At 54.1% G+C, this 25,121-nt stretch overlaps 14 protein-coding genes across 14 annotated transcripts; 8 read left to right on the plus strand and 6 right to left on the minus strand.

Moving 5' to 3' along the window:
• Positions 1-54: 54 nt before the first annotated feature.
• Positions 55-1,997, minus strand: BDV17DRAFT_246186 (uncharacterized protein). The gene is made up of 2 exons (XM_073756045.1): positions 1,409-1,997; positions 55-1,354 (listed from the first exon to the last, which is right to left on the minus strand). Exons 1-2 carry the CDS (start codon positions 1,634-1,636, stop codon positions 101-103), a joined length of 1,482 nt encoding a protein of 493 aa, XP_073610137.1. The 5' UTR covers positions 1,637-1,997; the 3' UTR covers positions 55-100.
• Position 1,998: 1 nt separating this feature from the next.
• On the plus strand, positions 1,999-4,157 carry BDV17DRAFT_246174 (cytochrome P450). The gene is made up of 5 exons (XM_073756044.1): positions 1,999-2,587; positions 2,635-2,734; positions 2,789-2,857; positions 2,919-3,518; positions 3,578-4,157. The coding sequence occupies exons 1-5, from the start codon at positions 2,213-2,215 to the stop codon at positions 3,997-3,999; spliced, it is 1,566 nt and encodes a 521-aa protein (XP_073610138.1). The 5' UTR covers positions 1,999-2,212; the 3' UTR covers positions 4,000-4,157.
• BDV17DRAFT_301888 (FAD-dependent oxidoreductase) lies at positions 4,158-6,178 on the minus strand. Its single transcript, XM_073764334.1, has 3 exons — positions 5,874-6,178; positions 5,626-5,826; positions 4,158-5,576 (listed from the first exon to the last, which is right to left on the minus strand). Exons 1-3 carry the CDS (start codon positions 6,140-6,142, stop codon positions 4,316-4,318), a joined length of 1,731 nt encoding a protein of 576 aa, XP_073610139.1. The 5' UTR covers positions 6,143-6,178; the 3' UTR covers positions 4,158-4,315.
• A 346-nt stretch (positions 6,179-6,524) lies between these two features.
• Positions 6,525-9,931, plus strand: BDV17DRAFT_296478 (bifunctional cytochrome P450/NADPH--P450 reductase; the record flags this gene model as incomplete). The annotated part of the gene is made up of 5 exons (XM_073763303.1): positions 6,525-6,639; positions 6,687-6,802; positions 6,851-6,886; positions 6,932-7,624; positions 7,673-9,931. The coding sequence occupies 5 exons, from the start codon at positions 6,525-6,527 to the stop codon at positions 9,929-9,931; spliced, it is 3,219 nt and encodes a 1,072-aa protein (XP_073610140.1).
• Positions 9,932-10,373: 442 nt separating this feature from the next.
• Positions 10,374-11,627, plus strand: BDV17DRAFT_301891 (class I SAM-dependent methyltransferase; the record flags this gene model as incomplete). Its single annotated transcript, XM_073764335.1, has 4 exons — positions 10,374-11,162; positions 11,216-11,312; positions 11,367-11,392; positions 11,439-11,627. 4 exons carry the CDS (start codon positions 10,374-10,376, stop codon positions 11,625-11,627), a joined length of 1,101 nt encoding a protein of 366 aa, XP_073610141.1.
• A 62-nt stretch (positions 11,628-11,689) lies between these two features.
• BDV17DRAFT_301892 (NAD(P)-binding protein) lies at positions 11,690-12,721 on the minus strand (the record flags this gene model as incomplete). The annotated part of the gene is made up of 1 exon (XM_073764336.1): positions 11,690-12,721. One exon carries the CDS (start codon positions 12,719-12,721, stop codon positions 11,690-11,692), a length of 1,032 nt encoding a protein of 343 aa, XP_073610142.1.
• Positions 12,722-13,011: 290 nt separating this feature from the next.
• Positions 13,012-14,258, plus strand: BDV17DRAFT_285513 (serine hydrolase domain-containing protein; the record flags this gene model as incomplete). The annotated part of the gene is made up of 2 exons (XM_073760725.1): positions 13,012-13,102; positions 13,147-14,258. The coding sequence occupies 2 exons, from the start codon at positions 13,012-13,014 to the stop codon at positions 14,256-14,258; spliced, it is 1,203 nt and encodes a 400-aa protein (XP_073610143.1).
• Positions 14,259-14,272: 14 nt separating this feature from the next.
• BDV17DRAFT_301896 (zinc-binding alcohol dehydrogenase family protein) lies at positions 14,273-15,435 on the minus strand (the record flags this gene model as incomplete). The annotated part of the gene is made up of 2 exons (XM_073764337.1): positions 14,863-15,435; positions 14,273-14,807 (listed from the first exon to the last, which is right to left on the minus strand). Exons 1-2 carry the CDS (start codon positions 15,414-15,416, stop codon positions 14,273-14,275), a joined length of 1,089 nt encoding a protein of 362 aa, XP_073610144.1. The 5' UTR covers positions 15,417-15,435.
• A 308-nt stretch (positions 15,436-15,743) lies between these two features.
• Positions 15,744-17,443, plus strand: BDV17DRAFT_301898 (cytochrome P450; the record flags this gene model as incomplete). The annotated part of the gene is made up of 3 exons (XM_073764338.1): positions 15,744-15,928; positions 15,981-17,173; positions 17,223-17,443. Exons 1-3 carry the CDS (start codon positions 15,753-15,755, stop codon positions 17,441-17,443), a joined length of 1,590 nt encoding a protein of 529 aa, XP_073610145.1. The 5' UTR covers positions 15,744-15,752.
• A 95-nt stretch (positions 17,444-17,538) lies between these two features.
• Positions 17,539-18,909, minus strand: BDV17DRAFT_246213 (uncharacterized protein). The gene is made up of 3 exons (XM_073756046.1): positions 18,734-18,909; positions 18,168-18,680; positions 17,539-18,117 (listed from the first exon to the last, which is right to left on the minus strand). The coding sequence occupies exons 1-3, from the start codon at positions 18,786-18,788 to the stop codon at positions 17,771-17,773; spliced, it is 915 nt and encodes a 304-aa protein (XP_073610146.1). The 5' UTR covers positions 18,789-18,909; the 3' UTR covers positions 17,539-17,770.
• Positions 18,733-20,638, minus strand: BDV17DRAFT_246215 (Zn(II)2Cys6 transcription factor). The gene has a single exon (XM_073756047.1). The coding sequence runs from the start codon at positions 20,595-20,597 to the stop codon at positions 19,032-19,034; it is 1,566 nt and encodes a 521-aa protein (XP_073610147.1). The 5' UTR covers positions 20,598-20,638; the 3' UTR covers positions 18,733-19,031.
• Positions 20,639-21,109: 471 nt separating this feature from the next.
• On the plus strand, positions 21,110-22,234 carry BDV17DRAFT_296486 (NADP-dependent oxidoreductase domain-containing protein; the record flags this gene model as incomplete). The annotated part of the gene is made up of 3 exons (XM_073763304.1): positions 21,110-21,549; positions 21,603-22,142; positions 22,192-22,234. 3 exons carry the CDS (start codon positions 21,110-21,112, stop codon positions 22,232-22,234), a joined length of 1,023 nt encoding a protein of 340 aa, XP_073610148.1.
• A 647-nt stretch (positions 22,235-22,881) lies between these two features.
• Positions 22,882-23,542, plus strand: BDV17DRAFT_246224 (uncharacterized protein). Its single transcript, XM_073756048.1, has one exon. It carries the CDS (start codon positions 22,998-23,000, stop codon positions 23,481-23,483), a length of 486 nt encoding a protein of 161 aa, XP_073610149.1. The 5' UTR covers positions 22,882-22,997; the 3' UTR covers positions 23,484-23,542.
• Positions 23,543-23,870: 328 nt separating this feature from the next.
• On the plus strand, positions 23,871-24,925 carry BDV17DRAFT_285519 (uncharacterized protein; the record flags this gene model as incomplete). The annotated part of the gene is made up of 3 exons (XM_073760726.1): positions 23,871-23,920; positions 23,986-24,041; positions 24,099-24,925. 3 exons carry the CDS (start codon positions 23,871-23,873, stop codon positions 24,923-24,925), a joined length of 933 nt encoding a protein of 310 aa, XP_073610150.1.
• Between the last annotated feature and the right edge of the window lie 196 nt (positions 24,926-25,121).

A 25,121-nucleotide genomic window follows, 5' to 3' on the forward strand; every position in this document is an offset into this window, starting at 1 on the left:
CCACTCTCCACTCTCAACAACACCAACTGAATCTCACGACTGAACTGAACAAGGCTATCATTGAATTACCAAACGGAATCACTGCTAATAATTACCTGGCCTACTCCTTCGCCTCCTTTAGCTCCTTCTCGATGCGCCGCCACACAACGTCCCTCAGCGGCCCCTGCAGCCAGTAATTGCCCGCCGCATCCTTGCCCATGATGGGCATGAGGTTGCGCAGATCGAACTTGGTCGACCACGCGTTGAACTGCACCATCGATGCATACCCCGGCTTCTCTGCTCGTTTCTCGCGAGGAAACCCTTCCTTGGTCATGGCCGCCGAAAAGTCCGTCTCAAAGTACTTGCCCTTTGTCCAGTTGGAGTAGCTCATCATCTCCATCGACGCGTCGCCAAACATCGGCCAAGTGTGACCCTCCCTCGCCAGCGTCTGCTTCTTCACGGCCTGGAGCGCTTCCACTTGCTCGCGTGTCCCGCCTGTCATCATCGATTGTCGGATCTTCCATGCGATGTGGCTCAGCGGCTTGGCGAACAACTCACGCACCGTGAAGAAGGTATAGATCTCGGTCGCGGCATTGGAGATAAAGGCTTTGGCGGAGGGGAGGTGATCGTTGCCCAGGACAGCCGCCAGCGCGAACGCGTTCATAATGCGAACGGTCAGGTTGGAGTTTTTGGGGAAATGCCCGGCTTCGAGGCGCGTGAACCAGGCGGTCAGGACATCATTGTCACTCACAAACGCCTTGTCGTTGCCGGTCTCTGCGCGGATCTCCTCAATGGCCTTCTTTCGTTGTGCGGCCATGTAGGGCCCCGGAACGCACATGATGCGCGACGAGGTGCGGTACCGCCAGCCATCGTATACCTGGTACGCGATAAAGAGCCATTTCCTCCATCCGGTCAGCAGCTTCGGAGCATGCATGTACTGCTCGCTGGACTGGTCGCCAAACGTCGCCAGCGGGTCGCTGTCGTATCCGTGGAAGTCCGGGATCTCGTCCTCGCGACCTTGCAGCACGAGCGCCCAGCACCGGTAGATTTGTGCACCACCCGTCCCGTCCGTGAGGGTATGCGGCAGCGAAATCGAGATTAGAGTCGAGTCGTTAAAGGAGACGACGTGCAGACAAGTTTGAGGGACGTCTCTGGCGAGGTAATCGTTCAGCGTCTTGGGTGCGTCCGGACTGCAGGTGAGTTCATCAAAATCGTGTGGATCGCCCACGACGGCCGGTCGCGTTGTTGGTCGGGGCAGTTTTGAAGCCAGTGGGTGTTCGGTGATGGACATGTCGTGCGAAACGTGCGACCAGGTCACAATCGGTCGCTTTTCGTCGTATCGCTCAGGAATGTGATATTCCAATCGTCCGTTGGCCTGCATCAACTCTCATTAGACACCATTCAATAATCCGTGACCCGTTGCGCCTACATTGAGTCGCAGTCGCGCGCCTATCTTGCGCCAGCCTGGCCGGTCCAGAAGCTTTTCGTAGGAACTCTTGAGTTTCTCGGGATTAAGCACATCGTCGAAGCGATACGACAAAACGACGCAGACGCTGCGCAGGACATCTGTATCGTCGGCAGCATTCAGTGGAATAACCGTGTCCGTTGGGACCTTGGCTGGTTGTTGTACTGGCTTTTCGCTGCTGAACAGACCCATTGTGCTGTAATGTTGGAGAGAGTGAGTATAGGTTCGATGACCTCAAAATGCAGAGCAGAAGATATCGAAGCTGCGACAACAGCATAGCTCTATACTCTGTACACTACAGGCAATCCAGCTGCAGATCGGACAGCCTCAACAGCCCCCACCGCTGTTCGGGAATTTTGGCTGTCGTTCGGGAATATTGTATGGGGGCCGTCTGACAGCCGGATAGCTGCTTATCAGCAAATCTAGACCCAAGTTCCTGGGGGCTGTACACAAACTGCCGATCAGCTGGCTGAAGCTCCACCTGCATCTAGAAAGCCCTATCCATGTTTGCAATATCGCGGACATGGTTGTAGATTGCGCCTCCAAGACCGGGACCTTGAAAAAACCTTCCGACGGCTTGGGACGACTGGAGAATCTCGCAACTCCCCATTGGACCAGGAAGCTGTCGGCAGTTATAGCATTCAGCCGGACGTTGAGCTAAAAATAGTTGCACATCGTAGCCTGTTGCAGAAAAAGGGAATTCCTGTACCTGGTCTCTGCTTTGAAGCTCTCCCCTGCGCCATACTCGCTCACAGAGACGAAGTCATCATGGATCTGCACATCGACAATCTGTCTACGACGGACAGCTTCGAAGCTGCTCGTGAAACCCGCCCGTACATCTCTATCGTCCTTCTAGTTACCGGCATCATTGCCGTGGTGGTTTCCTCCCTGTTGAAGGAGCACCCGCTTGCCAATGTGCCCCTCGTCACGGAAAAGTCCTGGTGGGACATCACTGGAAAGAAAGCAAAGGATAACTTCACAGCCAATGCTCGTGCCGTCATCAGACAGGGCTTCGAAAAGGTTGGCTTCCTCAAGCCGTATCGCATCATCTCCGACCAGGGCGAGATGCTCATCCTGCCGCCGTCTATGGCGAATGACATCCGGAATATTGACGCCCTCAGCCATGCGGTGTTCATGAAAGAGGTATGCAAAGTCCTGTCCTAAACTGAGGTGACCTAACGCGACGATAGACGACATGTGCCGAAGTCCCTGGTTTCGAGCCGTACCTGGAGTCCACCGGGACAACACTCCTGATCGATATGACCAAAACAAAGCTGATGAGTGCCATGAGTATATATCCCCGTACTTCATTGGTATATAAGGAGACTTGCTGACTGGATTCAGAACCCTTGACGACGCCACTGTCTAGAACGTGTGCCAACGCTTGCAAAGACCTTTTCTCCTCGGAGGACGGTAAGTTAGACAACCACTCGGAAGCTGGCACGTGCAAGTATTAATCTATGGATATATCTAGACTGGAAAGAAGTGACCCTGAAAGACGAGCTCCTCGACCTCGTTGCGCGCTTATCATCCGTCATCTTCCTCGGAGACGAAGAAGTCAGCCAGGACCCTGCGTGGCTCAAAATCACCAAGGAATACACTGTCGACTCCTTCATCGCCTTCCACCAGCTCCGCCCGTACCCTGCCTTCCTCAGATCGTTTGTCGCCAAGTTCCTCCCTCAAGCACGAAAAGTCCTCGGCCAGCTGAGAGAGGCTGAAGCTATTATTACCCCCATTATTGAGCGACGTCGCGCCGAGAAAGCCGCCGGCACGTTGGTGGAGGAGAGAAATGACTCGATTGAGTGGCTTGAGCAAGTAGCGCAAGAGAAGGGAATCAAATACTCGCCTCCTGCTATGCAGCTTACTCTTGCTCTCTCCGCTATCCATACCACCACGGATCTGCTTACGACAACCATGTATGAGATTCTGCAGCACCCCGAGACAATTCAGTTGCTGCGCGATGAGGTTAAGTCGGTTGTTGGAGACGGAAAGCTGAGGCATTCGTCGCTCTACAACCTCAAGCTGATGGACAGTGTTATCAAAGAGGCGCAGAGATTGAAGCCTGTCTTGTCGAGTATGTCTATTCTCATAAAATCCCTTGCGCAACGCAGAACTAACATCTGAATTTCCCAGTCAACATGGTCCGGACAGCAACCGAAGACATCGACCTCCCCGACGGCTTCCACATCCCCCGAGGAACACGTCTCGGCGTCTCCAGCCACGCCTCCTGGGATCCCAAGATCTTCCCCAACCCAGAGAAATTCGACCCATACCGCTTCGTGCGCATGCGCGAACAGCCTGGACAGGAGAATGTATGGCAGCTTACGACGACGCGGCCGGAGCAGATCGCCTTTGGCCACGGCCAGCATGCTTGCCCGGGCCGGTTTTTGGCAGCCAACGAAGTTAAGATTGCGTTGTGCCATTTGCTGCTCAAGCATGATTGGGAACTGAGCTCTATTACGATGCCGAAGGCTATTTCTCATGGTATCATGCTGGATTCGGATCCGACGGTGAAGGTTAAGGTGCGTAGTCGTCAGCCTGAGGTGGAGCTTTAGGGGGCGCGACTCGTGTATGTGGTTGAAGTGTATGGGATGGAGGAGCGTTCTATATTTAGGTACGAGATAGATCTTTCTAGCGCAATGAGACTCTTGCAGACAAAACGAGCCGTCAAATGCCATTCCTGTTAGTATACTCTACTTATGGAAAGTCAGTTGGCGATGCTGGTCCTTGTACTCCAAGAGTGCCCGGCATGACAAAGCACAGCATAGAAAGACAGTAGTAACAAGATTTGCAATGTATACATTGCCTAAATACGTTCTAGAAGTGAAGTAATTGAAGCGAAAGTACTCTGTATTCAAACAAGCACACCCCCTAGGCTCTGCACAGACGACCACTCTCATCACTCACCCACGAGTCACTTCCAACCGCAGTCCTCGCGTAGAAGACATGCTGAGGATCGTACTTGTTCTTGATCTCGAGCAAACGAGGGTAGTTCTCTCCATAGAGCTCAGTCACCCAGTCGCCCTTCCACTGGGCGTCGATCTCATTGAGGTACGTGCCCGATCCAGGCGTCGCCTCCTCGAGACCCGGAATAAGCGTGTCGACGAGCAAGTCTTTCTTCGCCTGCATCTCGTCCGCGCTGATCTCCCAGTCCCAGTAGCTGACGATGTTGCAGGTGGCAATGGCTTCGCGCCACGCGGGCAGGACGGCGTTGTCGGGGTGCTCGATGTTGGCGACGTTCAGAGCGTGGCAGCCTAGGGAGAGCTCTGGGTCTAGTTCAACCACATCACGCAAGGCGCTCACAATGGCCTTTGTCTGAGTGGCGTTGGACATGGCGGCGCGGGGAATCAGGCGAGAAGTGAGCTGGACTGTTGCTGGGCCAGCGCCGGCAATGCCAGGGCCGAAGCGGCTGGAGAAGTATTCCAGGTAGTTAGCCGAGTCGGTAGGGATGAAGGAGTACTGGATGCCACGCTTTGTGACCGAGTTTAGCCAGGGCTGGAGGAGAGACTTGACCTCGGTGCCGTTCTTGTCAGGGACGGTGATGGCGTAGGCCTGGAAGCCCGTGGCAGTCAGGGCAAAGTCCCAGCTGTTGGGGCCAGCATCCACAAATTCGGGCAGGAAGGTCCACAGATCTTCAATGGCACTCCAGTAGTCCTCGGTCGTGTTGGCCGTCATGTTGAACATAAGAATTCCACTGCCAATGGGGCCATCGGGGAAGACCTTGGTTGTCATGCTGAGCACGACGGCAAAGGTGCCTGCGCCACCACCACTAAGGGCCCAGTAAAGGTCGGCGTTCTGGGACTGGGAGGCAACGAGGTGCTTGCCGTCGGCTGTGATGACTTCCCACTCGAGGACTGCATCTGCTGCCATTCCATAGGCACCGTTGAGGAGAGAGTGGCCGCCACCGGAAGTGTAGCCACCAGCGAGACCGACAGTCGGGCATGTTCCCCCCATGACGCGGTATCCAGCTCCAGCCACGACTTCATAAACATTGCCGGAGATGACACCGGCGCCGAGTTTGGCGGCGGGTCCAGTGTAGTCGGTGCCCTCGTACGAGGAGATAATCTCGGTCGTGTTGAGATTGTGCGTCCAGAGAGAAAGGGCACCAGTTCCGGTCGATTTGCCAGAGAAGCTATAAGTATAGTTAGTTGGTGATCATATCAAGTGCTTGAGGGTCGTACTCATGGCCGGTGTTCTTGATCACCAAGCGAACGTTGTTCTCGCGCGCAAACTTAACACCCGCAATCACGTCGTCGGCGCCAGTGACATTGATCGAGTAGCTGGCGTAGTTGCCCAGCTTGCAGGGCTGCGACGAGGGAGTGAATGGAACACAGGAGTAGTTTTGAGTCGGCGGGTTCATGACTTCGGCAGGGTGGTTCAGGCTGTCTGCGTTAGGACTCAGTCAATGCTTCAGGGCTGACAAACTTACAAGGTCGTGTCCTCGAGCCATTCAGTCTTGATCGCAGCGCAGGCATCCTCATTGTAGATGCCAAATGGCGCCTGGTGGCAGACACTGGGCAGAGGAACCGTAGCGATGAGACGACCGTTCACCGTGCGGTTAAAGGTATTCCAGGCGTCGGTCGAGGGCCATGCAGCATCTTCTGGGAGAACTTTGCAAGATGTAGACTGGCGAGCAACTAGACCGAGCGCTGGAGAAAGCAACAGAGAGAGCGAAAGGACCAAAGGTTTAGACAACATGGCGGCAATGAATGTCGAACTCGAGCAAAGAAAAACAATCCAAACGAATGACAAGGATAAGCACAAACGAAGGTATATACCTTTTGTCTACAAGATCAAAATCAAGCCTCGACCAAGCATCTGGGCTCAGAGCCAGGGGCAGTGCAGCTCAGCCAGAGCACCAAACTGCTGCTGACGCTCTTTCAGCCCCAAAAAATTACCGATGCGGCCCCTGCTATCGGCAATTTTGGCAATGATAGTCAGAGTCAGCTTGCTGTCCAATCATATGACCTCATTTGGAATCTCCCGATGGCTCTAGATTCTCGATCTTGTTCAAAAGAAGTGGTCGGGATCGCTCGTGGGCTGATGGGGAGCACACTCAACCCTAACAACGTCAGGGAAGATGAGCAAACTAAGCAACATCCCACAGCCTCCGGGCGTGCCCTTTCTGGGTAATCTGTTTGATATTGATATGGAGTTGCCTCTTAAGTCACTATACGATCTAGGGGCTAAACATGGTAAGGGGACTAGCTATGTGCCACGAGAGCGCTGCTGATGGAGGAAGGCGAGATCTACCGGATGAAGTTCCCAGGACACACGTTTATCATCGCCTGCAGCTATGATATGGTTAATGAGTTCTGCGACGAGAAGCGCTTTCCCAAGACGATATTTGCGCTGAAGGTTGGAATGGCCGACATTGAGTATTCTTCAGTTCTGACTTCTGCATAGGAGATGCGCCATGCCATGCATGATGGACTGTTTACGGTGAGTATCTTTGAATGAGATCAAGATATTAGCTAACGTGCAAAGGCCATCGATGGAGAGACAGAGCCCGCCTGGGCCATTGCACACAGAATCCTCGTTCCAGCCTTTGGGCCCTCATCGCTGCGGCTCATGTACGATGGGATGTACGATATCGCGAGCCAACTTGCCCTGAAATGGGCTCGATATGGAGGCGAGCCCATCACAGTGACCGACGACTTTACGCGACTGACCCTCGACACGATCGCACTGTGCTCGATGGACTTTCGGTTCAACAGCTACTACAAGGAAGGTGTTCATCCATTTGTCGAAGCGATGGGTGACTTCCTCACGGAGAGTGGAGATCGAGCACGACGATTACCAATCCCTTCCTTTTTCTACCGTGGAAAAGATAAGAAATTCTTTGACGACATTGAGGTGATGCGAAACACGGCCAATGAGATCTTGCAGGAGCGCAAGAAGGAGAAGAACCTAGACACGCGCAAGGACCTGCTGTCGGCCATGCTGAACGGAGTCGATCCCAAGACTGGCAAGAAGATGACTGAACAAAGTATTCTGGATAACCTGATCACATTCCTCATTGCGGGACATGAGACGACGTCGGGCATGCTGTCGTTTGCCCTATATCATCTCATGGAGGACCCAGACGCCTACCGTAAGGCGCAGCAGGAAGTCGACAGCGTTTGTGGCAAGACGCCGATCAGGTTCGAGCACTTGTCCAAGCTTTCTTACATTTCTGCTGTATGTTCCCTTAGGAAAATTATATGCCGATGGGCTAATGGTCTCTAGGTCCTCCGAGAGACACTGCGTCTGACGCCTCCGCTCCCCGTCTTCAACGTCGCGCCCAAAAAGGACGAGGTAGTTGGAGGAAAGTACGTGATCAAAGAAGGTGAACTGGTCATTGTTCTTATTGGATCGTCGCAAATGGACCCAAAGGTGTTCGGAGAAGATGTCGGGGTGTTCAAGCCGGAGCGCATGTTGGACGAGAACTTCAACCGACTCAACAAGGAGTTCCCCAACGCCTGGAAGCCCTTTGGAAATGGAACAAGAGGATGCATTGGCCGCCCCTTTGCCTGGCAGGAGGCACTGCTTGTTCTTGCGATGCTCTTGCAGAATTTTGATTTCGAGTTTGACGACCCATCCTATACGCTCACGATCAAGCAAACCTTGACCGTCAAGCCGGCCAATTTCAAGGTCAGGGCCATTCCTCGTGATGGAGTCAGGGCAACAGAGCTAGGAAACAGGCTTGCAGGCACAGCAGCTCCGACCAAGTCGACATCAGGAGCCGCCGTCAATGGGACTTCTATCCCAGCACCCGGTGCAACAGGCATACCGATGAAGATTTACTATGGTTCCAACAGTGGAACTTGTCAGTCCATGGCAGAGCGCCTGGCTGCCAATGCCTTCTCACACGGGTTCTCTGCCACCACCGTGGACTGCGTCGATAATACGACTGCGAAGCTACCCAAGGACGAACCAGCCGTGATCATTACAGCCTCGTATGAGGGTCAACCACCGGACAACGCTGGCCAATTTGTAGGCTGGCTTGAAAGCCTCAAGGAAGACAGTAACGAACTCAAAGATGTCTCTTACGCGGTATTTGGCTGCGGCCATCACGACTGGGCGTCCACCTTCCACCGCATCCCCAAGCTCGTTGACTACACCATTGCCAAACATGGAGGCAACCGAGTCGCAGCACTCGGTCTCACCGATGTCGCCCAAGGCAACGAAATGACCGATTTCGAAGTTTGGGAGGACAATGTCCTCTGGCCAGCCCTAACCGAGAAGTACGGTGCTGCAGCACCGGAAGGACCGTCTCTGAGCGTGGAAGTGAGTAGTCCGCGCAAATCGACCTTGCGCCAGGACGTCAAAGAGGCTGCGGTCGTTGCCACATCCGTCTTGACATCGCCCGATGCCCTCACTAGAAAGCAAAATATCGAGGTTGAGCTGCCTTCCGACATGACTTACAAGGCAGGCGACTACCTCGCCGTTCTCCCGGTCAACCCTCCAGACCAAGTCCACCGAGTCCTGCGCCATTTCCATCTCCCGCGCGACGCCCATCTCACAATCTCGGCCAAGGCAGTTACTTTCCTCCCCGACAATGTCGCCATTCCTGCCGTGGATGTTTTCGGCTCTTACGTGGAACTAGCGCAAGCCGCCACAAAGCGCGACATTCATACTCTTGCCGAAGCTGCAAAGGACGGCACGACCAAAGCCAAGCTGGAAGCTCTTGTTACAGATGAAATGTACGCTTCTACGATTGTAGATAGTCGCCTGTCAATTCTCGACCTGCTCGAAAGTAATCCGAGCATCAACCTCCCCATCTCAGCCTTCCTCCGCATGCTGCCACCCATGCGAGTCCGACAATACAGTATAAGCTCATCGCCCCTTTGGAGCCCGCACCGAGTAGTCTTGACCTACTCGGTACTTGACGAGCCCCGTTATGGATCTGATGGAAAGCGCCATGCCGGAGTAGCAACAAACTATCTTGCCAGCCTCCAAGCTGGGGATGTGATGCACGTTGCTGTCCGTCCTTCACACGCTGCATTCCACCTACCTGCCAATACTGAGAGCACGCCCATTATCATGATTGCCGCTGGTACTGGCATCGCCCCTTTCCGTGGCTTCATCCAGGAGCGCGCGGGAATGAAGGGAGCGGGACGCAAGCTTGCACCGGCGACGTTATACTTTGGTTGCCGCCAGCCGGACCAAGACGACTTGTACCGGAATGATCTAGAGCAGTGGGAAAATAACGGAATAGTCACTGTCCAGAGAGCGTATAGCCGCCAGACGGAAGCCAGCGAGGGACACAAGTATGTCCAAGACCGTTTGTGGCAGGAGAGAAAGCAGGTCATGTCGCTCTGGGACCAAGGTGCCATGGTTTACATCTGCGGTGGACGCGCAGTTGGCGAGTCCTCTAAGGAGATGTTGATTGAGATACTCTGGGATGCGAAGAAGCAGCAGGGTGAGGAGGTAAGCAGAGAGGAGGTGGCCAAATGGTTTGAGGGGCTGAAGAACACACGTTTTGCTGTTGATATATTTGACTAGGCTTGTATTGATGGGTTTCCTGTTATGGAGTGCTGGGTTACATATGTTAATAATAATTCTAAAAATTGCCAAATTACTCCCCAGTTCTCATACAGAGCACGCATCTCGCATTCTCATGGATAACCTGGCTGAGGGTTGCATCTGTGAAATCATCTAAACCAACTCTGGCCTAAGCAAAGTTCCAAGGCGAAATCAATCGATCTGACTGCAGCGGAGGATAGTCTGTAGAAACTCCCGAGGATTACTCCGAGCACTTGCATGCATAGCCAACAAAGCGCCGAACAGACAGAAGCTCCGTTTGGTGTGTCGGCATTTAGAGGGTTCGTGCTGACATTTGAAACCCTAAAAAGAAGGACTGCATCTTTGCGAAAGTGCATGTGCAGTTGACTGACGCATTCCTATGACCATCGAAGACGTATCGAACAAAAGACCTTCAACAACAATGGCGACCCAAGACCTCTCAAAGTGGAAAACAGTGAACCTACAATGGCCAGCAGACTCCACCCCAGTGCCCGTCGAACAGGTGATGCATCCGACACGAGAGTCCCAGTCTGAGCAGGAAATGATTGCGCGGATGTGGGTGATGTGTGCGATTGAGATGCAAGAAAAGCTACGCAATGCGACCTGCACAAAGCCGCATTTCGAGAAGTATCGCACTTGGCTTGTGAGTGAGTACGAGCGGTTCAAGCAGCCTGATTATCCTCAGGTACCAGACTCGCGCGAGCTGGTTGCCTTGAGTGATGAAGATCGCTTGGTCGCTATACAGCAGATGCGGGAGCGCGCCAAGGGCACGTACATGTGGCCTGTCATTGAAGGACCCTGGAGGGTCTATGACAATGTTATTGATATTGTCGAGGGACGAGTCAAGCTGGTGAAGGTGCTACTCAAGGATGGCCTTCTGGAGAAGTTCTACGACTGGGCCAACGGGCTTTCTGAAGTGCGCCCTGTGTTCGAACTCATGGGTCGCGCCAATCCTGGACTTCGCATCCTCGAGATTGGAGCTGGCACGGGAGGAACGACCGCTCGTGCTTTCGAGGGACTGAAGCCGGACAATGGAGAGCGTTTGTATAGCAGCTATGTGTTCACCGATATCTCGCCGCTCTTCTTCGACTCGGCAAAGCGCCGCTTCGAAGCCTACGATAACATCGAGTTCCGTGCCCTCGATATCTCAAAAGATCCCGTGGAGCAGGGCTTTGAGGCGGGCGCGTATGATCTTGTCATAGCCTCCAATGTGGGTGTCAGAAATATCGCTGGATGAATGATGGACTGACGGTTTGTCACTAGGTCTTGCATGCAACGCCGTGCCTCGTCGAGACATTGAAGAACGTGCGGAAGCTTCTACAGCCAAAGGGATTCCTTTTCAACCAAGAGCTGTCGCCGCGTAAGTACCTACTTCCTCATTGGATATCCGGTGTCAAAGCTAACAGCGACGCAGCCGGCAAGTATGTCGATTTCATGGTGGTAAGTGCACGTCTCCAAATTTGTTCAACAATGCTGACAATATCAGGGTTTGCTACCAGGATGGTGGTTAGGCGAAGCAGACGGACGCGCAGGGGGGCCATGTATTCCTCCTGCAGAATGGGATCGTCGTCTGCAGCAGGCTGGATTCGAGGGTCTGCATGCGGTGGGCTTGGACAGCGAGCCTCCTTTCTACTACAACGCCAACATGCTCTCCAGAGTGGCATCTAGCTCATAAGTACTGAGATAGTATTTCAACGCAAATTCATTAAGCGAGATATCAATCTATTAACATAAACTTTACTCTGCTAGCCCGACCATTTCCAAACTGTCTTTCCAGAGTCTTGCTGCCATTTCCTCATCCCAGATCCAAGGCTTCCAGCCAGGCAAGCACATCTGGCCCTCAAACTTGGCCTCTTTGGCAACCTGGACATCGTCAAGATACAGCCCTCCTTTTCCTTCTAGTTCCTTGGCGATGCTGGCCCAAACCTGAGTAGCAGCACCCTGCTCGACATCCTTCTCCCAACTGGCCAGTAGCGGTTCCATCTTGTAGTACATTGGTCGACGAGACTCTTTCGCTCCAGGCATGTCGCGAGAGATCTCAGTGTCCATGATGATGCCCGGGTTCAGGCTCAGGGCGTGCACTCCCTGCGTGCTGTATTTGCGCTCAAACTCGTTGGCCATGAGGATCGCTGCGGACTTGCTTCGCGCGTATGCCTTGGATGGGTCGTAACCCTCGCCCATGTAGTTGTACTTTTCTGGATCGACGTTGCCTGCTCGGTGGCCGGCGCTCGACACAACAACGAGGCGTGACTTGAACTCGGGCGTAGTTGATGCTATCAGGGCTGGAGCAAGCAGTTGAACGAGGAGAAATGTGGATAGATAGTTGATCGCAAAGACAGCCTCGAAGCCATCCTTGGTTTCCTTGACTGGCGATGCCACGATCCCCGCGTTCGCCATGAAGACGTTCAACTTCCCACCACTCTTCATCAAAAACTCAGCTGCACCATCCCGAACGCTCTGGAGACTGCTCTGGTCCATCGTGATGACCTCGATCAGCGGGTTCTGGGGATTGACGGCGGATATGTTGTCGGCCAGCTTCTGGCCTTTCGTCGCGTCCCGCCCCACGATGAAGATTTTGGCGCCGGTTTTGTGCAGCACACGGGCAGACTCAGCACCCAGACCGGCTGAGCCACCAGTGATGAGAATGACCTTGTCGCTCCAGTTTCCCAGTGGTTCCTGGTCGCGTAGGATCTGCTCAGCGGTCGGGCGGCCATCGCCCCTGCCTTGAGGGGTGTCGGCGTGGAGGGCGGCGTAGCGATCGAGGGCCATATCTTGTGCGTAATGTAGCTGTTGTGTATAGCTTCATTAGGCAGGCCATGGTGGCCTTGTTGTATGTACATATACTGAAGAGAGTAAGGCTCGGCAGCCCGAATGGCCCCCAAATATAAAGAGCAGCGCATATTCCCGAAACGCCCGAAACCCACCGAATGCGCACTGATTGGACACTGAGTCTTTCTTTGTCTGAACAAGCCTTTGAGCCTGATTGCAGACTCTTGCTACCCCGCCCTGGCTGTCTTTGCAATCCTTCTCTGACCTGGACCTGGACCTAGACAAGCAAGATGGCCGACTTCGATGCTCTCCTTGCCGATTACACCAACAGGGAGAACCCGAAGGTCCACGGGGCCATCTTCAAATGCGTGGACGGAAAGGGTATGTGTCTGTGATCGGTATGCGACGCCGGCTGACGTGTCTAGGCAATGAAATCTACAGCAAGGTCGCCGGCTACGACTCCCTCGAGCCCAACGCCTCCCCTCTCCGCGAGGATGTTGTCCTCAAGGTCGCCAGTGCAACAAAACTCATTACCAGTATCGCACTGCTCCAATGTATCGACAAGGGCCTCATCGGCCTGGACGAGCCCCTAGGAAAGATCGTCCCCGAGCTTGCGAACAAGCAGATCCTGACGGACGTCAAGGGCTCAGAGTTTGTTCATGAGTCCAGCAAGACCCCCATTACCGCGCGACACCTTCTGACGCACACCTCCGGCTTCGGCTACCGATTCACACACAGACTGCTCCGGCTCAGAGCAGAGGCTCGAACCGCGGCCGGGGAAAAGCCCTCCTTGCGCGTCACCGAGCGATACGAAATGCCGCTAGTCTTCGAGCCCGGAACTGGCTGGCTCTACGGGTGCAGTCTGGACTGGGCTGGCGTCGTCGTCAGCCGGCTGAACGGTGGCATCACGCTGGAAAAATACATGGTCGAGAACATCTGGAAGAAGCTCGGTCTCTCTGCCCCATTCCCGCGCTTCAACATTGCTCGTCACCCCGAGTACAATGCCCGCGTGATGGGAGGCGCCATGCGAGGCCCCGATGGCCGTCTTCAGCCAAACAACACTTGGGCCTTTGACAACCCTGAGGATCAGGACGGGGGCAGCGGGCTGTCCTGTACTGCGAAGGATTATGTTGCAGTCCTGGCAGATCTAATTTCTGACTCGCCCAAATTGCTCAGTCCTGCGACTATTGCAGACATGTTTACCCCCCAGCTGGAGCCCAAGTCTGCCCCCGTGCAGCAGCTCCTGGGGCTGCGTCCTGCATGGGACACCGTGTCTGGCCCCATTGCCGAGGACGCGATCAACCATGGATTGGGTGGCATATTGACCGTCGGGGATGTCGCTGAGATCGGACAGCCAAAGGGAATGCTGGGCTGGGGAGGAGCTTCGAACATTGTGTGGTGGGTAAACAGAGAGCTGAGGGTTGCTGGTTTCTTTGCGACGCAGCAGGCTCCCTTTGGCAATCCTACAGTGACGGCGCTGGTCAACGCGTGGAAGAAGGACTTTTGGGCTCAATGCAAATCGATAGATCACGCATAGTTGATATTTAGAGACTAATTCTGGGGAATCTCGACCACCAATTTCTGCCCGCGCACTTCGCCCTTCCGTAGCATTTCCAAGCCCTCGATGATCGCATCCCACCCTCCTGGCAGCTCGCGCAACGGGTGTGCTTTGAGCTGGCCACTCTCCATCAGCGCCTGGATCTCACGAGCCCACTGTGTCCCGATGGCGAAGAGCTTCTGATCGGCCAGTCGTGTGTATGTCGAATCCCCCAAGTTGACATCGACACCGAGGATCTGGAACCCCATGACCTCCTTGACCTTTACGATGCGGCGAGTCCGCCATGCCTCGGGGCACTCTTCCAGACAGGCGTATGTGCCGCCCGTGCGAGCCATTGCGCTGTAGCAAATGGCGGCAGACTCGGCGTCTGTGATGCAGTCGAGGATGCGACGGATGGGTTTGCCAGCCAGCGACTTGACGGTGTCAACACAGTCCTTTGCAGCGTAAGACGCTGTTCCGGCCGCTCCATACTCTGTCGCGAGTTCGGCAGACCGGTTGGAGGCGATTGCGATCGGCGTGTAGCCCATTCTATACATGATTGTTAGGCACCTATCCGGGGTTTATTGAGAGAGGGCCGACATACAAGCGCAAGAGCTGACAAGCCAGAGTACCAGATGCCGTGCCACCGCCGTAGACCAGCACGGGCTCCTTTGCCTGATGAGTAGGCTTGGTAGGGAGACCCTCCAGGTTCAGGGCGTTGGGATCAGAGAAAGCGAGAGAGATGGTCGACCAGCCAACCCCAAGCGATGCAGCCTCCAGATCACTCCAGCTATCGGGGACTCTAACAAGCAAGCGGGCATCGACGACGCAGAATTGCGCAAAGGATCCGTTGTCGGGGTCTCCTGGGCTGTAGGGGAACAAGGCACCGCAGACCCTCGTGCCCTCAGCCAGCCCTGAGGATGGATTGTTGCTGGCGACTATACCGCAGAAGTCGCATCCTGCTATGCTGCCGGCCGTGTTGAAATGGGTCACCATTTTGTGGTCATTGGGGTTCAGCGCGACGGCCAGCACGCGCACGAGGACATGGTGCTCCGACTGCGGCTGGGGGATTGGGACCGATCGACTGATAGTGAGTGGAATATCTGTCGTTGAGTCTTTGTCTGTCTGGACGATAGCTGTTTGTGTGGGTGGTGCCATTGTTGTTGGTGGCTGTATAGAATGTCAAGGTGGATGTGTATATGCAAGGGTTGGGCGAACTCGATCTTGAATGATCAGCTTCAACACTTCCCCGGCCACAGTAATAAGCACCTTGAACTACATTGCAGCCCCCGTACCAGTACCAGTTCCAGCTCCGAGGTGTTGGAATCATACGTTGCGTCGGAGGAAAAGATCGGCCATTATGAGGATTCCTCCGAACGATCGGCGCTGCTGCTCTCAGCCCCTGGGGGCCAGAAAGATGTTGACTACATAAGGATAGAGTCGAAATGAATAACCGCATTACTAACGTTACATTTGACACTGGATATTGTCAAAATGGTCACTCAACTTGGCCCCCTCGTTTGGGGGATCGCAGCATGTGTCGCCCTCGCCGTCCTCGTCCAGCGATGGACAGCGACAGGCGCAAAAGAACCGCCTTCGCTTGGTGGTTCAATGATTGCCAACACATATCAGTACATGACGGACATGCACGGCTTCCTACAACGAGTCGCGTACGTTTGGAGCTTACCATGCTATCGCTGGGATGATGCTGACGGAATATAGTTCTGCGCAGCGCAACAGCAAAATCATCAAGTTTCGACTGGGACCGAAGAAGATCTACATGGTCTCTGGCGAACAGAACATCCAGGCCATCAATCGACCGTCGCATAGCATCAGCCCGGATGTCTTCTTCCTCGAGGTCATGGCCAACGTCTGGGGAGCCCGAAAGGACGAAGTGACCAAGTTCGAGCAAGACAAATCTGGACGAAGCAAGAATCCAGTGCCAGGACACGATGTCAAGCCTGGACAACCGCGACTCTGGCACGGCCAGCACCATGTATACTCGGAGTACCTGCAACGGACCGATCATGCCAATGCGCTGAGCGACAAGTACTTTGAGCTCTTCTCGGAGCGCCTGACCAAGCAGCCTCTTGGCGAGTGGACGGAGATCCGACTGAGCGAGTTCTTCGAGAGCGAGATGGCCGAAGCAGCGCTGGTTGCCCTGATGGGTCCTCGCATCGTCGAGCTCAACCCGGACTTCTGGCCAGCAATGTGGGAGTTTGCTCGTCTGGCACCGCGTCTCATGTGGGGGTTACCTCGATGGGTGAATCCCAAGCCATGGCAGATCCGCGAGCAGTTCCACGGAATGTGTCGTCGCTATATCGATTCAGCTGAAAAGGAGTTTGACTGGAATGGGCCTGATACTGACGCTGAATGGGAGCCTCACTATGGCTCGAGGATGGCTCGCGAGCTCATCGGCTGGGCAAAGAAGAACTTGTCGCTAGAGACTACCGCCGGCATGGTTGCGACCTTTATCTTTGGCACGAATGCAAACTCAGTCCCCTTGTCGACCTGGGCGTTGATGGAGCTCATCGCAGATCCTGAGCTGTACAAAGCAGTTCACGAGGAGTGTATGGCTGCCAGTACAGTTGACCCTGCGACTGGAGAGCGCGTCTTCAACCCCCAGAAGCTGCTCTCCATGCCCCTGTTGCAGTCTGTTTATATCGAGACACTCCGTCTGCATGTCTCGATTAATGTCACTCGCGAAGTCACCCAGCCCATCACGCTGGATGGACACCTTCTGACGCCGGGCTCGCTCATCCAAGCCCCCAGCCAGATCGGACAGTACAACGAGGCAGTCTGGGGCTCAGAGGGCCATCCTGCCTCCAAGTTCTGGGCGGGCAGAAACCTGAAGCATGAGAATGGCAAGACCGAATTTACAATGGCTGGTCGGACGACTTCGTTCTTCCCATTTGGTACGTTTTCTTGTATGCTGTAGCCCTAATTCCTGGCTAACTGTTGCAGGTGGTGGTCCGTCGATCTGCCCTGGGCGCGTCTTCGCCAAGCAGGAAATCTTGATGACGATAGCTGCTTTGGTCACTCGATTCGAGATTGAACTGATTGAATGGATACATCCTGATGGCTCCAAGTCTGATCGTCCAGCGCAGAATGATCAATCGTACATTGGCGCCGTGGGCATTCCCCCTGATCGAGACATGAAGGTCCGATGGAAGCGATTGTGGTAGACTATAAATATATCTTGGCTAGATTAATGATATACACGATTATAATATTATATATGTTTCTATCTTCCTATCAAAACACTTGTGTGTGAGATTTGCGACCGTGGCGTGAAGGTCGTACTGGTGCAGGATTAAAGTCTAGACAACACGGTCGCATACGCTGAAGACCAGGGACAAATTGCAAGACAAAATCACAAGGAAATTTCTCAATTAAGCATGAATTGGTTTAAGAAAGCTTACAATACGCAAAGGCATAAAAAGTGTTCATGAGATGTCAATCATTGCAGCGCGACCTAGTACTACCAGCGAACTAAGAAAAGAGAACTACGCTTAAACCTTGAACTGAGCCTGGCCGACGTCAATGGCGCTCAGCTCAGCCGTGGTCTCCAGTTCCTGCAGCTGACCCTGCAGCTTGGCCGTGATGAGCTTGACGGCCGTGGCGCTGAGAGGCAGGCGCAGAGGGACCTTTTCGTTGCGGCTGGCGACCTGGTACAGCACGTTGGCGACAGCGCTGGGCTCGAAGCCAACACCAGCGGCAAGACCCTTCTTGACAAAGGTCTCCAGCTGGCGGGCGGGCATGTCGGCGCCCGCGTAGGCCTCGTGGGGGGCAGTGCGCTTCTTGCTGGTGGTTTCGAAGTTGGTCTTGACAGCACTGGGCTCGACAATGCAGAAGTTGACTGGTCGGTCAGCATAGAGCGACAACACGCGTTGCAAGATGTCTACTTACTGTTCCAGTCGGGGTGCACCTCACGGGCGACAGACTCGCTCCAGCCCTCGACAGCGAACTTGCTGGCGTGGTAGAAGGCGTGGCCGGGGAAGGCGCAGATGCCGGCCAGCGATGAGATGTTGAAGATCAAGCCACCGCGGTGCTCCTTGGACTGGCGCATCGCCTCGATTGCCTTGAGGGTAACGCGCACAGTGCCGAAGAAGTTGGTCTCGAAAGCATCGTGCATCTCGGGCTCTGTGACGGACTCGGTGTCGCCGGACAGGGAGTATCCAGCATTGTTGACGACAACGTCGAGGTAGTAGCTGTCGCCAAAGTGAGCAGCAGCGGCCTTGAACGCAGCATCAACTGAGGAGGGCTGAGTGACGTCGAGACCAAGCTTGAGGATGGCTGGGTTGTTGTCGTCCAGGTATGAGAGGCTGGAGGGGTCTCTGGCAGTCGCAATCAGACGGTGGCCAGGCTGGGCGGCGACATGAGTCGCAATCGCACGGCCAATTCCGCTCGAGCACCCGGTCACTGTAAGGAATCAGACATGGCATACAACAAAATTGAAGAGAGGGACGACTCACCGAACCAGATGGCGTCGGCGGGGAGCTGGTAGGGCTTGGTGTTGACGGGGTTCATCTTGACAGGACTGGATTTGATGGGTGTGGTTTGGAATGACTATTCTGCTTTGATCTGGATGTGTATATATATCTTGCAATTCTTACTGATTTGTCTGATCGACAATGCCTTCTCTCTCCGAAGCCCATCGGGGTCGGCATTTAGTCTGGGGGCCGCAGTTGGCTCGGGAGTTTCGCCGGGGGTTTGTATACCAACGTCAGCACAGTCAGCACTACATCACCCTCCGAACAAAAGACAACTGTTCTATTCGGGTGTGAGAGCGATTGTGGATTTGATGATCGCCCACCCCCCTGCTTCGCCCAGCTCATGCCGAAAGCGCCGCAAGGTCAGGGCGCTGGTCTTTGAGTCGCCGTCGGGCTTGCATTCCACACAGTGAATGCGACAGAACTCGGGGAGGACTATGCCAGTTCCAGGATCAGACTGATCGGTTGAGGATTGAAGAGCCTCTTTAAAGTCCTTTTCTTCTAAGCTCACAACGTGCTTTGCGACCGCCGCAACCATGGGCCCTGTCCACGGGCCTTCCAGATGGTGATACTCTTCAAGCAACGAGATGGCCTTTTGCCGTATTCCTTGATTACGACATTTCAGTGCCGTGAAATAGAGTGGCGGGAAGAGGCATGTATCTGTGGTGAAGAAAGGATGCGCCGGACAGTTGTTGGCTTCGGGGAGGTACTCATCCTCGTGAAAGGTCTGGTAGCGGTTGACGATCGAGTCGAAAAGCGACAGATGGCAGTCATAGGCAGTTTCTTTGATTGAAAAACAGGTTGCTAATAGGATTGTAGACACATCGGCGTATACGCGAAGTAGCAAGAGACCGAACCGTTCCGTCCATGAGATCGACGTACACAGCGCGGTGATGGATCTCTCGTAGCTCGCAACCCAATCCGACAGCGCGCATTGAAGGACTTTCTGCTTTTGGAGCTGGGCTGCACTTGGGCGCGGCGGGTGTCTGTCGGTGTACAAGGTCTGTTGTTCACGCTCCTTCATGAGATAGATGACAGACAACAGAACAGGGTTGATGGACTGTTGGACCTCGCGCACGCTGGGGAAACGAGGAAGAAGCTGGAGATGATCCTTGTAGTGGAACGAGGGCACAAAGGCCTCTTTCTGCTGCGATGCGTGGCCTAACATCAGGAACTGCAGGTTCAGTTTGGCGAAAACGTCGACGAGATGGTCATCAAAGGCCTCGGGATTATGCTTCACGAGGACTAAACAGTCCCGATTGCCTCGCTGAAGCTGGCGCAGCAGTCTGGTGCCAGAGTCGAAATGGATTTGCATTGCATTTGGGTCCCCTCGGAGGATCTCGATGCAGAGGAACAGGACACACGATACAATGGCCACGCGGAGGGATACTGTGCTAGAAGTCAACGCTTTTATGGCGCGATTGTACTGCTGCAGAAGAAAAGGTTCATTGAAGCTGCGACGTTGCATGAACAGCTCGTGGGTGAACGTCAGAGCAATGGCAGCGTGCAGCACAGCAGTTTCCGATAGCGAGAGCTGGAGAACCATGGAGCTCCAGAAATAAGATCCAAAGGGCTGGGCCAGCTTTGCGGTCAGTAGATTCCTATAGCGATCGAGATACTGCTTCTCGACTGGACTGAAGCTGGGAAGCGTCCGAGGAGGGTAGGCCAGTTGCTGTGTTGGCGGGCGAACCGGGGGAGTCGACCAGATTCCGTAGCCATCGCACTTTCTCCCTGAGCTGATGCACTTGGCGCATGACGGCCGCTGCTCGTCGCATTTGACGCGACGGATTTTGCAAGTCCGACAGCCGGACTTTACATGGGGAGTCTTCTTTCGCTTGAGAGGCATGGTGGTGACATGGCCAGCAGACAGCAGACAGCAGGCAGCAGACAGGGTCAGAAGAAGAGAATGATAGTGGCCAGACTCGATCTCCGCAAGATCAAAGAAGCAAAATTAGCCAAGAAACCCACTGTCCGATCATTGGCTGCGTCGTGTTGCTGCTGGTCTGATTGGCCTAGGGCTGCGAAGCCCGCTTAACTCGATCGGTTTTGTACTTTTGTATGGGTCCAGCGCCACAGTATAGACACGCCTGCTCCTCCCAGGCGATGCGGAAATAACTGGATTCCATTGCAAATACAATCAATAAACCAATTCAGATTGGATTTACAATGTCATCAGACGGAGTTTAAGAGAGCAGTATGTCCGGCAGATCCGAAAGCCTTCCAGGGCTCTTGGCTTCCGCAATATAAATATCGGCTCAAGGTTAGATATGTTTCAAACACCATCCAACCGTTTACAATTACAACTCACTATATTTATCTGAATCTTTGTTACCATCTACCCCCTTCTCAACGTTCAACATGTCTATTCCAACCAGGACCCTTGGCCGTAACGGCCCTGAAGTCTCCTCTGTTGGCCTCGGACTAATGAGCATTGGCGGCATCTACGGCGCAGCCCCCAGTGACGAGGAGCGTCTTGCTCTGCTCGACCGTGCTCATGCCATTGGCCAATGGTTCTGGGACACAGCCGACATCTACCAAGACAGCGAAGACATCATTGGAACTTGGCGCGCCCTGAACCCTACCAAGGCAAAGGATATCTTCCTGGCCACCAAGTTCGCAATCCAGGTGGGCAAGGACTTTTCGCAAACGGTCGACACTAGTCCTGAGTATGCAAGGCTTGCTCTGGAAAAGAGTCTGAAGCGACTTCAGACTAATACCATTGATCTCTACTACGCCCATCGCGTGGATGGGAAGACCCCGATCGAGAAGACCGTCGAGGCGATGGCGCAATTCCAAAAGTAAGCAGACGATACCTTTTTGCCCCCGAACCCGAACTGACTAGAGTTTGCAGGGAAGGCAAAATTCGGCATCTTGGCCTGAGCGAGGTCTCCGCTGATACGCTGCGTCGCGCATACGCCGTCCACCCCATCGCCGCCGTACAAGTGGAGTATAGTCCTATTGCCTTGGATATTGAAGATCCCCAGATTGGCCTGCTGGAGACCTGTCGCGAACTGGGCGTCGCAGTCGTTGCCTATAGTCCCGTCGGCCGTGGCCTGTTGACCGGGAGGTATCCTACGCGCGAGACCGTCTCGAAGGACTTTTTCCTCAGCGTGCTGCCTCGATTTTCGGAGGAGAACTTTCCTGCTATACAGAAGCTGTACAAAACTATTCATCAGGTGGCCGCGAACAAGGATATCACCCCGACGCAAACTACTCTGGCCTGGTTGCTTGCACGAAAGCCCTTTGTCATTCCTATCCCAGGCACGCGGTCAATGAAGTACTTGGAAGAGAATACAGCCAGTGCGCAGATTCAGCTCACCCCAGAAGAAAACAAGCTCATCACTGAGGCTGTCAACGCGACCAGCCTGGATGGCGATCGATATCCGCTGGGGTAAGTCAAAGCCTCCCAGGTGCACAAACAACAGCTGACGCTGGCAAAGCTTCCCAGACAACTATGTCCTCGGAGACACACCTTCTCTCTGAGTCTCGCGCTTCAGGTTTCAATGCAAATAGGACAGAAGGAAAGTTATTGAGGAGTAGAAAGCCTGTGATTAACAGTAGATTTGATTATGTGGCTAGCCCTAGTTAATGAGAGAATACGGTGAAGAGGCCAATTCCGACTCCCGATACGCATAAACCCGTCTGCGTAAGAACAATATCACTATATCATGACTGTTCAACAGCACCAGCAGGAGCCTCTGATTGAAAAACAGTGGCCATCCCAGGCGGAATCGACAAAAACTCTCCATTTGTCGGGATAGCCGAGCCAGCCTTTGATGCTATCGATATCATATCGGCACCAGTCAGCAACGACCATAGCACCATCGGCAGCATTGCTCCAGGACGGTAGGGTAACGAGTGATCGTTCTAGACGGTCACGGTCAGATAATCAGATATCGAATGGTAAACGGTTGACTCGACTCACATCATTGTACACACGGATTGTAGAATCATAGGAGAAGGCAACGCGAAAATTTCTTCGCCCCGAACTTGGGCATGTGACCGTTAAAGCCATTTCTGATGTGTGCGATATCCTCCACGACGAACGGATAACGCCCGTCGCCTCTTACACCGTCACAATGAAGACCAGGAGGTCCGGGGCTTTTGGGCTTGTCCCAGCGGCGTTCCAGCTGCGGCACGGAGCCTTTCCAGTCGTTGTCGTAGTTTGGTGTTGAATAAGCGGATTTCAGCTTGAACTTGCTCAGAAGTGCCTTTGAGGATCAGGTTTGGAGCTCCTTGAGAGGGCATGACCCTCCAAGAGGCTTCAACCCATGCTCCGAACTCTCGCCTCGTTCGAGCAGCGGAAAGACACTCTGCTTGCCTTCAAGCTCTCGAACGCGCTGTTCCAAGTAGAATAGCCGGCTGTCCGTTTGGCTGCGAATCAGGAGGCGTTATCTCAGCGAGGGAGCTGTCCGACTTACTTCCTCGAGACAGCCGATGCAGCGCGCCCTGCAAAACACTCCTCCCCGGATTTGGCACAATTAGAACAAGCGGGTTCAGCACCATCGCATCGGACCTTTCGGCGTCGGCACCGAATGCATGCCAGAGCTCGCCTTCGATGCGGACCTCGGGCAGCGGGATTTCGCATGTGTGCCGGGGGAGCCGTTGGTGCGTCTGCACGGGCCGGACCCGACGCAGACGAGGCCCGTCGTTGCGCCTCCATCAGGTGCTTCTAGGCGGCGATGTGCTGATGCATCAAGGTCGGGGCTATTGGACTATGAAGAGAAAATGAAAGCAGAGCGGGCAACGGTGAAGTGGAGAGGAATTGCGCGGGGAACGCAATGAAAATGGGCGGCATACGCGTCGGCTATATCCGCCCCCCACCCTGTACAACGCCTGCGCTTCGTATCACGCTCCGAAACCCCACGGTCTTCAACATGTACTCCTCCAATGCTTGTTTCCCCTGAGTCTGGGGCCTGGGGTCGCGGATCGGTCCGAAATTAGAAGGTACGCAAGGCTATAAAACCGTCAGGCAATGTGGGGATGAAACTGACGTTGAAAGTAAGCGGAACCACATTTGACAATGAAGGGAATCCGTTTCACATGGGCAGTAAGTAACCTTGTGCTTGAACTTCGTTCACATTGGATTAATGATAACAAGATTTCTCTACTTTCCACCATGGCGTTTGTCACATCTGGCACAGGCTTGGTGATTCCGGAAAATGCATGGTACGGCCCCTGAAGCGCCAGTGGGCTTGATGACTGACCCAGAGGCTTTGTTCTTGTTACTACAGGGACTCGCACATTCATGTCATTGAACCTGACAATTTTCCATTGGACCCGAATAGAGGTAGATTGGATGATCACTCCCAAAAGACACGGGCAGATATTGACTTGAGCAATATAGATTATACACCCAAAGCTGCAACCCGCCGGCAGGCGGCCGCTTTTGAACAGTCCCTGTGTATCAAGCATGCGGTTATAACCCTGCCCAGTGTATATGGCACAAACAATGGCGTCCTCATCGACGCTCTCCACTCTTTCAACGGGACTTGTCTCGGCGTGTGTGTCCTCGACCTGGAAGAAGAGGTTGATAACAGAACGCTGCGCACATTCCACAGCGCCGGGGTTCGCGGTATCCGAGTCAACTATGGCAATTCTGGAAACGATGCCGAAATTACAGCAGATGTACTCAAAGCCGCAAAGATCGCTCGGGTTCACGACTGGGTGCTGCAGCTCTGGATACCAATTAGGGCTTTCAAGGCTCTGCACCCTATTATTCCTACTCTTGGTGTTCGCGTTGTCGCTGATCACTATGCCCATGCGACGGTCGGATCCCGGACAAACAATGCAAGAAACACTATTGATCCATTCACCATCACTGGGTTCCGCGAAGTGGTTGACCTAGTCCAGAATCATCATCTCTTTGTCAAGATTTCGGCACCGTATCAGAATTCCAAAGAGGCTCCTCTGTACAGCGACCTGCGCGTCGTGGCCGAGACACTCATTAGTAACGGTCCCGACATGGTGGTCTTTGGCAGTGATTGGCCTCACACCGCGAGCAAAGAGGGTAACGGGCCAGGAGGGCCACTCGTCCCTCAGGACTTTCGCGACATCGATGACGAGGCCATTTTGAAGCAGACGCTTGACTGGGCGGGCACGCAGGCTCAGGTACAGCGATTGTTCGTCGATAACCCGCGCAGGCTCTGGGGATGGACTGACCCTGGATCTTGAGTGGGAAGGGTGATATACCTTCTTTCTCACAGGTAGCTACCTGGACTTGCCAAGCTGTAAACATATTTGGCCCAGGGAATCATCATATCAATCTACCACTACAATATGCCATTCTTTACTAAATGCTCCCGACGAGGGTGCCATGAGCAGTCGTTGGCGTTTTGAAGTATTATTCACCAAGCAATCGAAAGTTCTA

The sequence above is a fragment of the Aspergillus undulatus genome, assembly GCF_047715775.1.
Source record: "Aspergillus undulatus strain CBS 261.88 unplaced genomic scaffold BDV17scaffold_95, whole genome shotgun sequence".
Classification (NCBI taxonomy): domain Eukaryota; kingdom Fungi; phylum Ascomycota; class Eurotiomycetes; order Eurotiales; family Aspergillaceae; genus Aspergillus; species Aspergillus undulatus.

Coding starts and splice junctions, on each gene's coding strand:
- BDV17DRAFT_246213 (XM_073756046.1), bottom strand. CDS start 18,788: ATGAACCCCGTCAACACCAAGCCCTACCAGCTCCCCGCCGACGCCATC. Junction 18,681..18,733: donor CGCCGACGCCATCTGGTTCG/GTGAGTCGTCCC, acceptor GATTCCTTACAG/TGACCGGGTGCTCGAGCGGA. Junction 18,118..18,167: donor GGTGCACCCCGACTGGAACA/GTAAGTAGACAT, acceptor CTGACCGACCAG/TCAACTTCTGCATTGTCGAG.
- BDV17DRAFT_301888 (XM_073764334.1), bottom strand. CDS start 6,142: ATGTTGTCTAAACCTTTGGTCCTTTCGCTCTCTCTGTTGCTTTCTCCA. Junction 5,827..5,873: donor TGGCTCGAGGACACGACCTT/GTAAGTTTGTCA, acceptor TAACGCAGACAG/CCTGAACCACCCTGCCGAAG. Junction 5,577..5,625: donor ATCAAGAACACCGGCCATGA/GTACGACCCTCA, acceptor CTATACTTATAG/CTTCTCTGGCAAATCGACCG.
- BDV17DRAFT_246186 (XM_073756045.1), bottom strand. CDS start 1,636: ATGGGTCTGTTCAGCAGCGAAAAGCCAGTACAACAACCAGCCAAGGTC. Junction 1,355..1,408: donor GCGCGCGACTGCGACTCAAT/GTAGGCGCAACG, acceptor GAGTTGATGCAG/GCCAACGGACGATTGGAATA.
- BDV17DRAFT_246174 (XM_073756044.1), top strand. CDS start 2,213: ATGGATCTGCACATCGACAATCTGTCTACGACGGACAGCTTCGAAGCT. Junction 2,735..2,788: donor AAAGCTGATGAGTGCCATGA/GTATATATCCCC, acceptor GACTGGATTCAG/AACCCTTGACGACGCCACTG. Junction 3,519..3,577: donor ATTGAAGCCTGTCTTGTCGA/GTATGTCTATTC, acceptor TGAATTTCCCAG/TCAACATGGTCCGGACAGCA.
- BDV17DRAFT_246224 (XM_073756048.1), top strand. CDS start 22,998: ATGACCCTCCAAGAGGCTTCAACCCATGCTCCGAACTCTCGCCTCGTT.
- BDV17DRAFT_246215 (XM_073756047.1), bottom strand. CDS start 20,597: ATGCCTCTCAAGCGAAAGAAGACTCCCCATGTAAAGTCCGGCTGTCGG.